Here is a 13,523-nt window from a genome sequence, read left to right as displayed (position 1 = left end):
AGGAACTCACCTTGGTTTTTTTGGTGCCAGAGAAAAGGTCAACATCTGGGTCATTGTCCTTCTGGAGCTTGTGACTAAAAAGGAGCTCTTCATCCTGAAAGACACCTGTGCTCTTGGGGCGGGCATCAGGGTCGGGACTCTGGGAAAAAGAGGGACATTCACATGTACTTAGACTTCTAAGGATTTATCTCAAGGAAATAACACACAGCAGCAAAGAAGGAACAACTAAGATGTCCCTGGATTCTGTTTACAATGGCTAAAGGCTGGACACAGCCTAACTGCAAACAGGAAGGGGAATGACACATTCACATAATGGAATACTATACAGCTATCAAAATAGTGGAAGAATATATATAAATATAGATACGTACACATAATCTGGAAAGATCATCTTGCAACCTTTGTGTGGTATCCAAACTTTTTACTTAAGCCATTAGGTCCATAATGGTGAAAGCACACAAAAGTAAATAAGTTCTCTCCATCTTATTCCCAAAGGGAAGAAGAGACAGCAGCTGACTTAATACCAAAAACTACATACAGTGGTCAAGCATGTATCCCTAACCTGTCAGTATCTGAGTCCAAAGACCTGGCACAGGGGTGACCAGCCAACCTTCCCCGTTGCACACCTCTATCCCACTACCTTCAGATTCCAAACGAATCTTTATTTGCTAGGATGTCTGACACTTGAAAGTTACTATTTACATTACTTGATTTGATACTATAATGCCCCAGCCTTGACATTCTAAAATTTTCCCCTATTTCTGTAGTATCACATCCACAGATTAAAATAAACAAACAAAACTCACTTCTGACAAAAATGGGTCACATTAAAAATTAACTAATAATTGATTATCATTATTGATTATACATAAAAACCAGTGTAACAGCAATTAATGTTAAAATTTCATCACTGTAAAAATCACAATATAAAATCATACACAGTAAAAGACTGGACGAAAATATAGCAAAAGTGTTGGTGAGAATGTGAAGAAACTGGAACCCTCAACTCTTCAGCAACTCACATGACAGAACTGATACTATGAAATGAGACTCTTTTATCCTTCTAAAGTCCTGAGCCTTTACTGCTTTTGCTCACCTTTCCTACTTCTTTCTTTGGAGCTTGGATGCTGTTTTGATCTGTTTTGTCCTCTTCCTCATCAAATAAGCTAAGAACAGTTTTGGTTCTACTTTTGGTTCCTTTGTCCAATAGGGATGATGAAGAAAATAAATCAGAATGCTTGCCTGCTTCCTGAGTAGGTGCAGTCAAAGGTCCTTCCTGAAAATGAATAGAATAAGGAAAAAAATAAGTAAATCTGAAAATACAAATTCTACCGCGGACCCCCCACAAGCTCCTCGTTAATCCAGTAACTGCCCACGTGCGGTCTCAGGGCATGACAGTTCTTCGGATCCGCTCCCAGGTAACAAAACAGAAGCCAATCCTTGATTGGCTGCTCCAATGGTGAGTGTTCTGTGCATAATTCACAGCCAAAGAGACTTCTTCCATTCAGTTTAAAGCCATCAGTCTCTCCTTCCTACCAAGAGATATATATGCCAGTTATAACCTTGACCCACATAGATTGCTCTAGAGCTATAAATAACTCCTCAGTCGTAGCGGTAATACAAGTACCAATCATTGGGAGTGGAGCATATATTTCCTAATATTTAACTAATACACAAGTCCCAAGGAGAAACCTAATTGACGAAATTGAACACTTAAATTACATTGCATGCAATTAGAAGAATCTCTAAATTAACTATAAAAAGCAACACGTATTCATTCAACATGCACCGCATTTCAGGTAAGTTACCATTGACTGTAAGAACCATTATTACTGTATGAGCCACCAAGGAAGAAAAAATGACTCCCCATTAAACATGCCATTGATTTTGAGGTGCATCCTAACTGCAGAGTGGTTAAACTGTGGGAGGAAAAAAATGCAGCTTTGAAGAAATATATAATTTTAAAAGTCACTACTGTATGCAAGGTAATAATACTAAGTACTATAGATATTTGGTGAACAAAACAAACCTGGCCCCAATCCTCAAGGAGCTTACATTCAAGCAAGGGAGAGCACTGTACAACCAGCAGTTAGAATTCAAGTGTGGAATGGGTTGTGCCGGGGGTAACTCGGGGGCTACAGGAACACAGAAACTACATTGAAATTATAGGAAGAGAATGTCACACGATGACTCAAGTACAAATAAAATATTTGTATCACTGCAGCCCCAAGGAAATGCAACAGAAAAAGCATATGAGACATTCTCCACACAGGCCCTAGAAGAGAAGCCATTGAACACACAGAGTACAAGGAAAGTTAGAGACAAAGAAAAGCTACACAGACATCGTTGGCAATCGCTGATTTCCAGATGCAGCCAGCAGATTTATCCCCAAGCCACCTACAGAAAATGACAGACTGGTCAGGAAAAGAATGCTAATGGTTTAGAAGAAAGACAAATTTCACTGTAATTCATGGCCAACATGAACTACATGTACAAGAATGGTAAACTAAAATGTTCTTAAGACTGTTATTTTAATTCAAGTACAGGTGGGGACTAGAAGAGAACCAGGGATAATAGGAACACTATGGAGAACAAGTCAGAAAAGCAGACATGCAGGGAGAAAACTGAAGTGAGAAACAAGATGAGGGAGAACACCCTGGAGAGAGAGAGGCAAGACGGACATGAACACAAAGTGACAGAAGCAGTGTGACACGGCCACCCCAAACATCCGTGTGCGCCAGTCTAGGAGAGTCTGAAAGAACAGAGCAGTGCTGGAGGTTCCCTGAGCGGTGGGGTCAGAGATTTTCTTCTTTATACTTCTCAGTGTTTTCAGATCTTTCAACCAATGAGCCATGTGTTTTCTGCGGTAGAAAGATGTAAGAGTTGTACGTGTGTGTGTATGTGTATGTTTTATAAGAACATATGCAAGACAAATGTGTCAGAATATACAAGAAACTGTCCACCTTTTCTGACTTGTCCACCACATGTGTTCTCCCAAATCCTGACGATTCGTTGGCACTCTCAACCTTCTGGCCCACAGGCCTCACTCCAAACTGTGCCTCCTTCTCGTCTTCATCGCTGAACAGCAGAGGTGGTGCCTCAGGGACAGGCTCTTTTTTCTACCAAAAGATGAGTGAATGACATCCTCATGAAAAACAGTACCAACAGAAGCACTTTAAAATGGAGTCAGAGCTGCCATCCCAGAGGAACTGCCTTGCTTGTTTTACCCCTCAAACCTTTAAAAAATGTTGAAACAGGGCCAGGTAACCTTTGGACTGGGCCTAAAGCAGCACTGCATATCCCAAACAACCTTTGGTGAAGATAACAAGAAAGCAGATATTATGACTAGGGACTGAAAATTAAAAACATTCTTTAGATTTAGATTTAGCATCACTATGTTATTATCTTATCTGCACCTATAGAAATTTCTTCCTTAGCTCCTGAACACCTCCCTTCTATTCATGTAATTGTTTCTCTTCCCCTTCTCATAAATACCTCTTGCCTTGCCTCCTAATCAGAAGCTATCTGGGTTTCTGAAGCCTGAATCAGTGCTATTCTGCCTGAACAGCTATTCTTTTGGATCGCAAATAAAAGCTTGTTGCCTCTCACTCTGGCCCATTATTTTTAGGTTAACACCCAAAAACAAAAAGTGTGCCTGCTTATCCCTGCAATGCACAGAGCAAGCTGAAGCCACAGTGCTCTTAGGGTGCTAAGTGCTGTGGTGGGAGAGACAGGACGGGAGACCATGGGGCACAAACAAGGAGAAGAGACACGCAGACGTGGCACTTCCGTTTCTGCCACCATATCGGCTGCGTGTGTCTCCTTCTGTCTGTTATCGCCACACATAATACCATGGCTGAGAGCCTCACCTCTGCCATCAAGACAATTTCTCGTCTCCTCTCTGCCTCGCTCATCTTACATTTCAGCTATGACATCTTCCAGAGCTATCTTGCTAAAATAAAACACCCACCAGATCACTTCATTTCCCACCCCAGACATGCACTGTGTGCATTAAGCAAATGCTAAACATGACAATCAACTGACACCTCATCCTATCCCTTTATACACTGCAGTTCACCAATCCTCACTAGTCCTTAAACCCACTGTAAAGTCTGGCACTGCCATGTTGGGCACTAGTCGTCTTTCAAGCAAGGCCCAGCTCAGATGTCCCCCAGGAAGGTTTCCTGTTCTCAGGAAGCATCGGTTGCTTTGCTGGTAAGGTTATTACTCACATCTCTCTCTGGCCCTTACTCTCTTCCTAACTTACATTAACAGTTATCACACATATGTCCATGTACCTGAAAGGATCACATACATATTTCCATAGCTAATCACTGTGCTTTACATCAGGTAGGAGCTGCAACACAAGAGTGCAAGCACTGTCCCCTGTTTCATCTGTGCCCTCAGCTGTGAGGCTCCAGGATGTCAGAGGTTAGGAAACTGAGGCTATGTGACTTGCCAGGAGTTACCGGCATTCTTGGAGCAAGTGACATCAAAACTTCTTTAGGAAAAACTATCATGTACCACTACATGAGATGACATGAAGAAGCAAGCTCTGAAGCAGTTTCTAAATCAAATTAGGAAGACAGATGATAAAATTATGAATGAAGTAAGAAGAATAAGGTAAGGAGATTTTTTGTTATTGTTAGGAAGAGGTCCTTAAAATGCATAATCATTTGAACTTGAAAAAGACTGGAAACACACACAAGAGTTCAGAAGAGATAAGGCAAAACTGACATGATTAAAGGAAAAAATATTTGTGGACTCAGTGAAAACTACATATGATCTTGATGCAAGCTGATGAGGGTAAAACACAAGACATAAGTGTGGTGAAACTAGTCTCACTTCATGTTAATTACAGGCCTTAAACCAAGGAAAATGCCGCCAGCCAAACCACTGGTTTTAAACCTTCCTAAAGATATGCGGAGTCTTCATCTCTGTCATGAAATTAATTTTCTTGACAGGTGAGTCACATTTAACTTACTTTAGAATATTCTAGGATCTCTGTACAACAAATATCTTTTATATACTGTTGTCTAAAGGTGATTATATTTGACCTTTATGGTAAAAATCAATTTGCAGGCAGTTCAGCTACTTAAGATGTGTATCTTGACTTTCTGTCTTAATTAATGATCGTAATACTACAGGTTGAAAGACATTTTACATTTCTAGAACTTTCAAAATTCATTATTGATCATTTATCCATGGTGGAAGTTATTATTTATAATTTACATAGAAAACCCACTCAGATCTCCCGACCTAGATGTCATCTTTAGGGAGATACAAGTAATGGGTGATGCCAGGAAAGGCTTGTGACCACCTCAGAAGCAGCGGCAGGAAGCCCCAGAGCTCAAGGAGGGCAGCCTGCTCCCCCGGTGCTGAAAGTGTCTCGTACAAGCTGTGCAAGCCCACTTAATGGGAACTGGTTAAGAAGCAGCTCCTGAATCATGAACTGCCACGTGCCTGGTCTGGGAAGCTTCCATAGTACAAGTTAACATTTATCGTATGTCTGAAAATATGAAGATTTCTAGACAAAAGAGACAACAACCTCTTCTGGAGCATTCTAGGACAGAACGAGTGACCTAGAGCACGTGGTGTGAGAGGCTGGAAAAGATGAGTCCAGTTTGAATGAGATCACAGGAGGCATGGCAGGCTCAGCTAAGGTGCTGTAACAAGAAAAGAACAGGAGCATGTCTTTAAGAGGACAACCAGGGCAACAGCAAGGAGAGCTGATGAGGGAAGAAGCCGTGATAGATAGACCAGGTACTAAATCATCTCAATAGTCACGGTTGAAGGTGAGAAGGCAGGAGGAATGGGAAGAAAGAGCCCTAACAAGCTCGCAGAAAACAGTGGATTACTCCATCGAAGGAGAAACAGTCACACGTCCTGGTAGTTACACTACGGAATACTATACAGTGGTGAAGAAGTAAGATGGAGCTCATGGAAATGCCATATAATGCTGCAGGACAAAAACAGATGCCTGAAAATGTACATGATCTTATTTAAAGTTTTTAAAAAGATGTAAATGCTTAGAAACAGGCCTGAAAGGATTGGTAACACATGGTTCCCAGTGATTATGTCTAGGGAGGAGTATGGAACCGGGACTTTGCAGTCTCTGCATTTTCTAAACCCTTGTTTAAGAAGGCATCCACATATTACTGTGTAATTTAAAACAAAAAATGTTAGGAGGTATGGAAGAAGAACCAAGTATCGGCCTGCAGGAAACAGGAAGTCCCAGGTTCCTTTGCTGCCATATCATATCCATCCCTCCAGGACCCCGAAGGAGCAGGAGTGTCCTTTGGGATGTGCAGGCGTCACCACTGCTGAGATGGGAGGGGAGGGTCTTCTTCACCAAACTGGGTGGCGGAGCTGCCATTTTGAATTCTGGGGCTGCTCCCACGCGGCAGGAATGCTGGGGCTCAGCCCTGTCCTGCATGTCTTTCTGCCTCTAGCACATGCCAATATGGAGTGTTCTGAGCTTGGGGTTGAAGTCCCTCACAGCTGGCTGAGTCAACATGATGCACGGCCTTTCCGGCTTCCCCAGCTCAGGTACAGGAGGTCCTAGCCCAAGAAGTTCGCAATTTCCCTTTTGGCCTGTCAGCAACAGCCAGGTGGCGATAAAATATTGTTTGGCTTCTCTTTGTTCTGAGTACACATACTCACATATAGCCACTCAGGGAATGTGCTGGGGAAGGATGAATGACAGGCCAAAGACAGGCTCCCAGTATGCCTCGGCTCCCAGACACCTATCATCATCTATCATCACCATGCCCCTTCCTCTCCCTCTTTACCACTCCTTTGTGATGTGACTAACACTGAGACTCGCTGAACGTGTGAGCTTACGTGACTACGTGTGGTAGTCATGCCACGAAGACGTAACCACTGGAAGGCTATTGACTGACACCAGAGAGCCACTGACTGGCTATTTTTTGTTTCTTATCACATACTTCAAAAACATTTATCTACACTACAGTAAAAAAACACAACATAAAATTTACCCATTTTAACCATTTCTAACGATATAGTTCAGTAATGTTAAAAATACATTGTTGTGCAACTAATCTCCAGATTTTTTCATCTTGCAAAACTGAAAATCTGGACTCATTAAACAACTCATTTCTTCCCTATCTAGAGCCTCTGCAACCACCATTCTACTTCCTGTTTTTATAACTCTGACTACTCCAGGTACCCCATGTAAGTGGAATTATACAGCATTTTTCCTTTTGTGACCAGCTTATTTCACTGAGTATAATGTCCTTAAGGTTCATCCATGTTGTAGCAGGTGTCAGAATTCCCTTCCTTTTTACTAATTGGCTATTAATGTAAACCAAGACCAAAGTGTTAGTACTTAAAACATGCTCCTAAAAGGGATCATATGTGCCTTAACTGGCCAGGCCTCATGTTAGCAGAACTCCATGCCACTGGCGCTAAGCCTGGCGATTCCTCCAGAACTGCAGCAGCGCTCACCGAGGCTCCGGAGAACTACAGCTCACAACAGAGCTGCACCACATGGAGGAATCCTGTTCTCCAGGCTTTGCATGTGAGCTTCACCTGTAAAATACCACTACCCAGAAGATCTCTTTCTAAAATTAAACAAATGAGTTTTTCCATTAGATCAGCCTCCAAGGTCTGGTTTTAAGAGCTGATTCAGGGAAGTATGACTGTTCAGGTAACACCACCTCAAGGATACTTTCTGGACCTAAGATTAAGAATACCGTTGTTGCAGGAGGAACAGATGTGGGAGGAGAGCCAAACAGAGAGCTTCCACTGTCAGCGTCGTCTTCAAAGAGGAGTGATGCCCTCTGGGTCTTCTTCTGGCTATACAAAGTCAAATAAAAGGCAAATGTGATAAAAACAAACAAACAAACAAACAAACAATATCCTTTCTAGGCCACACCTATAGGAACCCACCTAGCATGTTTCCCCGAAAATAAGACCTAACTGGACAATCAACTCTAATGTGTCTTTTGAAGCAAAAATTAATATAAGACCCGGTCTTATTTTACTATAATATAAGATTGGTCTTATATAATATAATATAATGTAAGACCGGGTCTTATATTAATTTTTGCTCCAAAAGACGCCATTAGAGCTAATGGTCCAGCTAGGTCTTATTTTCGGGGAAACATGGCACCACCAAAACACCTGAGCCTTCTGTTGACCTTACACAGTTATAAGCAAACAAGAAAAACCTTTGAAATGCAATTTGTGTCTAGCAGATCATCTGCTTGTCCCTCGTCCTTATGTAGAAGAATCCAAGGTCTTCCTTGTCTTGTCCCCTTTCAGTTACTTTTGCCTCAGTGTAGGTGTACCAGCTGTTACCTTTGCCAAGGCACACAACACTTCAAGCATTCCCAAATGTAGCATTCTCTCTCACCACTTCCTACGGCAGAGGAAGAACCAGAGAGCATGGATGCCTGTTTCCAGAGTGGTCAGAAAGGCAGTTGTCAAGACATCACAGGGCCAGGGCCTGCTTGGGCTGTGACCTGTGGCCTGGTGCCCCTTGGCCACTTACCTCAGCCTTTCCAAGGACCTCCATGCCCTTCCATGCCTTCTCTTCAAAACTGAAACCCATTTCATCCCATCCCCTCTACAAAGTTTCTAAGAACCCGGGGAAAGCAGAGCTCATTCTCACTGTTCTCCACATCACTATTCACCATCTTTCACCCCATGTCAGGCACCACCACTGACATCCAGCCACAGCTCTCCTCCTGCCTGCCTTCACCGACCTCCTGACCTAGGATTCAGCGCTGGCCCCTAAGGAGAAGGTGGGCAACAAGTGTCTGCCAGCACAAGTCTGGTCAGGACCTTTGAAGGAACAGAAATAGAAAAGTGGAGGCTTAGCACTGGACATGGGGTCCAGAACAGAAAGTGTTCTAACTAGGAAAGGGTCAAGTGCCAGTTTTTACTACATGATAAGCAATCATCCAGCTGGTATACTAGAGAATTACCAAATAATGAAAACTTTAAATTCAATGTTAGCTAGATAAAAATATCAGTAAGTCACTTAAGTAAATTGCTCACCATATCCACCTACTTACATACAACATAACTAGCATATATACCAGTGATATGTATGTATCATCTGTTTGTTAGTTTCACTATTAACAGAGGACAGACCATGTAGCTTATTCGTTAGTTTAATATTCATGTCTGCCTACATGTTAAAAAACAAAACAAAAAACAAACCTAAGGGTCACTAATTAGGGAACTAACTAAATAGTTGACTGCACTTACACTGGACACATATTAAAGAATAGTTAAAAATCAAGGCTATATCTTAAAGAAGCTATAAAAGCAGAGAGTGAATTCATAATGACACAGTAAGATAACATGTGATATGCCTGTAAGGAAATATAGCAATAAAAATTTACACACACAAACTATAACCAAAGTATTTAACTACTAGGTAATGAATGATCACAAATCATTAAAAAATTAACTATATCAGATGCCTAAAAATGCCAAAAACCTCTTTCAGTAGCTATAGCAGGAGAAAATCTTACGTATAATTTTCCGAACAAGTAATTTCTAAAAACAAAACAAAACAAAAAAATACCCAACCCACAAAAAAACCATCTAATAACAGATTCTGAAGGTAAGCTGGAAAAAAGCTAGTTTTTTTCCGGACATAGATACAGTAGAAACCAAAAGACAGTCCTTAACCTTGGCCTTCAGTCCACACTCTCAGCAACTGCTGGTTAAATTTGGGCCTCTCATGGAGATCTGTGCTCAGAAGAAAATTATGTTACCCAGTAAGCTAGAATATTTCTCAGTATAATAGGTTTAAGTATTTTGACTTATTTAAAAGGTACGGCTATCAGAAAAACATTACGATGACCACAGAGTTTATGGTCTAAACCAGGACACTTTTGAGAGTGAAAGGGAAAATTATTAACAATCATGCTGGAATGACACAAGCCAGGGCTGTCCAGACAAGCCAGGACATTGAGTGCCCTGCTTACAAGACAGTATTTCACAACTTTGTGAGGGTAACAAATCTTGGTTTTCTTAGAATGGTCTGCAGATATACTTTACATACCATAAAATGTACCCTTTTTAAGCATACGATTAACTGGTTTTCAGTAAATTCAGTATAATACAAGTTCACAATATCTCCATCAACCCAAAATGAAACCCTATACCGGTTAACAGTCACTCCCAATTCTCCTTTCCCCTCAACCCCCAACACTAATTCATTTTCTGTCTTTATGGATTTATCTATTCTGGACATTATACACAAATGGAATCATACATGTGGTCTTCTGTGACTGGCTTCTTTCAATTATCACAATATTTTCAAGGTTCTTCCATGTTGTGGCATGTATTAGTACTCCATTCCTTCTTACTGCTGAATAAGAGTCCACTGTACGGATATAACATATTTTGTTTACCCTTTCATCAGTTGATGGACTTGAGTTGTTTCCAAATTTTGGCTACTATGAACAATGCCACGATGAACATTTCTGTACAAGTTTTTGTGTGAACGTGTTTTCCTTTCTTTCCAGCATATACTTAAGAGTGAAATTAAGGCATGTGGTAACTCCATGTTTAACATTGCAAGGAACTGCTAGGCTGCTGACCGAAGTGACCACACCATTTTACACTTCCTCCAGCAAAGCGTATGAGGGTTCTAATTCCTCCACACCCTTTCCTACACCTGTTACTGTCTGTAAAAGCTTTTCTTTTTTTAAATTATCGGATGAAAGCTTTGAATTATTCCCTCAGAAAAATGCCTATACACTACATTTTACAGACAACTTCTGGACCAGTTGGAGATGGAATGAGTCCAGAACAGAGAAGCATTACTGAAAGCCAGGTTTTGTGTGTAGTTTGGACTGGGACCTACAAATGAGACATGTTTCCAGACCTCCAAACCTGTGACTATGTGTGTGGGGGGTAGGGAAAAGGGAGGGGCGCACATGGTAACAGGTAACTTCTATGCCATGTAGAAAGTGCTCAAGTGCTCCAGAGCCACACAGAAGGGTCATACAGACATGGTGCCATTTCTGCTCCAGACTCCAACCCCATTTACTTCTTCCTCTCTCTCACCTGTTTGGGTTAGGGAAGGCTTCTTAAAAGAGAGGGCTTAAACTGATTCTTGCCAGGAGCTGGCTAGCCAGGTATGAAAGGAAAAAGTGTCCCAGGAGGAAGAGAGTAACAAAATTAAAGAATGAAATGTTATTTCCCCTACCCTCATGACAATAAATGGTAATATTTGGGTGCTTACAATGTACTAGCTTTTGGGCTAAGTATTTCCATTTGGACTTCATTTAATCGTCTCAGTGATCCTATGGGAGAAGTATTATTAGTAGTGTTTTTGTTTAACGTATGAGGAAACTCAGGCCCAGAGAGATCAGGTATCTTGCCCAATGTTATTCAGAGAGGAAGTGACAGGGTCAGTCTTGGGATTATCAGGTCTTGGGATTCCAGAGCCGGCAGGGACCAAGGATATATTCAGGTGTGAAGTCACAGGGGCCAAAAGTAGAAATGGTGACATTTGAAGAGATCACAATATTCAGAGATAAAAATATGAGGTGCTTCTGAATCTATCAAATCAAAATGAAACCACACCAACGCACAGCATTTACATGTCCAATCAATTGCCTCTTTATGCTACTACCATTCAGCTGAATTTCCAAGTGATCATTTAGGACTCTCAAGAGGGAAAAAAAATACTTGCAGGAGAGTTATTGTGAATCCACAACCCATCCTCACTCTGCACATCCTGCTGGCTTCAGTCCAAGCAGGAATGTGGTTGGGTACCTGTAACTGGTATGCTACAGCACAGCCGTGCAGGGAATCATCATCCCAACAGGATGCTCTTCATGGCTGAGCAGATTTCTATCCAAATGGCAAACTTATAACCTTGACCAAACTTGACATTCTTTAGGGTATAGCAGAGAAACACCACAAAAGACAACAAACTGTCCTTAAACCATACTAAACCAAGAAAATATTTTAAAGTTAAAAAAAAAATGATAGAAGAAACTCGGTAAGGATCCACCAAAAAAACACAAAAAAAAAACAAAAACAAAAAAACTCTACACAAACATTTCCTAGTAATGGGGACAAATATCTTGCAAGTAAAAATTAGATGGCCTTGTTTGTATTACCACACGGTACTGAATGATTAGCAGCTCACCCCAGGAACTAACCACCTCAAATCCCTTACTTGTTATCACAGACTCAGACTAATGACTTCATGCAAGGACTCCCTCACCTCTCCTTAGCAATAGCAAACAGATCATCTTCTTCGTCTTCCTCAAAGAGGCTGGTCTTTTTCACAGCCCTGGTCTCCTGGCCCTGAGTGGTCCCAGACTGCCTAAGCCCTCCTTTAGACCTGTTGTCAGGCGCTGAGTTGGTCTGTGAAGCAGTAATATTCCACTGGTCCTGAAAATATAAAATACGTATTAATAATCCAATGGCAATGTAGTGTAAAGAACCTAGGAGGTAAAATAAAATTTACATTCGTTAAACTAAGTTGTATTTAAACTAAGTATTACCCTACTAAGTGTATCACACTTGAAGAAAGCTCACGTCCCAGGCTTTTCTTTGGACTCAGATCTAGACAGCTGGGTTCTCTGACTTCACAGACCTGTCCGTGCCTTCCTCCTCCATTGCCTGCCCCGAAGTGTCTCTCTATGGTTCTGTTCTACATCAGGATGAGGGACCTTGTGTACTTTAGAGGATCAAAATTAAGTAAAGAGGGGGGTGAAAAGGAAAAACTATGTTAAAAAAATAAACCAAGAACTCTCAACGTTGGAGGAAAGTATCTTAATTTAAAAATCCCAAAGCAGGCTAGGAAAAGCAGTATAAAAAGCTCACACAATGCACATATAAACAGACTTATGACCCTTTTACCACAAAAGTCTGAATCCAGACTGAGAGAGCATTTAAGGAAGTCGCACCTGGCTATGCTCACCCCTTCAAATCAAGGAACTCCTGAGCACTTCTTAAGTGGTGCTTTGGTCTCCAGAGTCTAGAGCTTTGCAAATCAAAGTGGGGTCCATAGCCAGCAGCATCTGTTATGCAGAATCTCAGGTTCCTCCCAGACTTTCTGAGTCAGAACCTGCACTCGTAACTGGATGCCCAGGTGATTTCCTCACTTTATTAGTTGAGACAAGCTCCTCCAAAGCAGCAATACATGCTAGAATCCCTAAAAGGGCTTAAAAAGTCCCAGTGACAGGTCATACCCTAAGCCAATTAATTCAGGATCTCTAGTGGTGGAACCCAATATTAGCACTCTTTAAAGTTCTCCAGATGATCCCAATGGGCAGCCAATGTTGACAGTCTCTGTTCTAGAACCCTGGTTATCTTTATGCCAGTGACTAGCTTTAGCTAATATTTTTATTTTCCTGAACCACTATGGTAGGAAAAATTCCACTGATGGTTGGCCATTCCTACAGGAAAAACAATCACTAACAATGCTAAAAATAAAAAAAGAATAAAAAGAATACCCACTGTAAATTTGTAACGTTTGAGTAGAGGAAGCAAATTATGCTATGTCATTTTAAGTTGCT

The 13,523-nt window shown here is 41.3% G+C and overlaps 1 protein-coding gene across 6 annotated transcripts in view; it reads right to left on the bottom strand.

Annotated features, from left to right (window-relative positions):
• Window positions 1-13,523, bottom strand: part of LOC117035944 (WASH complex subunit 2A) — a 50,757-nt gene that overhangs the window by 8,119 nt on the left and 29,115 nt on the right. For 5 of the 6 annotated variants that reach the window (XM_033130224.1, XM_033130229.1, XM_033130226.1 and 2 more), the window contains 5 exons: window positions 12,224-12,393; window positions 7,716-7,818; window positions 2,964-3,119; window positions 1,097-1,276; window positions 11-139 (listed from right to left, as the gene is read on the bottom strand). In XM_033130224.1, the coding sequence (XP_032986115.1) occupies window positions 11-139; window positions 1,097-1,276; window positions 2,964-3,119; window positions 7,716-7,818; window positions 12,224-12,393 (738 nt within the window). The remainder of the gene's footprint in view (window positions 1-10; window positions 140-1,096; window positions 1,277-2,963; window positions 3,120-7,715; window positions 7,819-12,223; window positions 12,394-13,523) is intronic. The other variant, XM_033130230.1, reaches the window with a different exon arrangement.

Source organism: Rhinolophus ferrumequinum, chromosome 16 (genome assembly GCF_004115265.2).
Source record: "Rhinolophus ferrumequinum isolate MPI-CBG mRhiFer1 chromosome 16, mRhiFer1_v1.p, whole genome shotgun sequence".
Classification (NCBI taxonomy): Eukaryota; Metazoa; Chordata; class Mammalia; order Chiroptera; family Rhinolophidae; genus Rhinolophus; species Rhinolophus ferrumequinum.
Note: the sequence above shows the minus strand (reverse complement) of the source record. Positions and strands in the feature narration are given on the sequence as shown.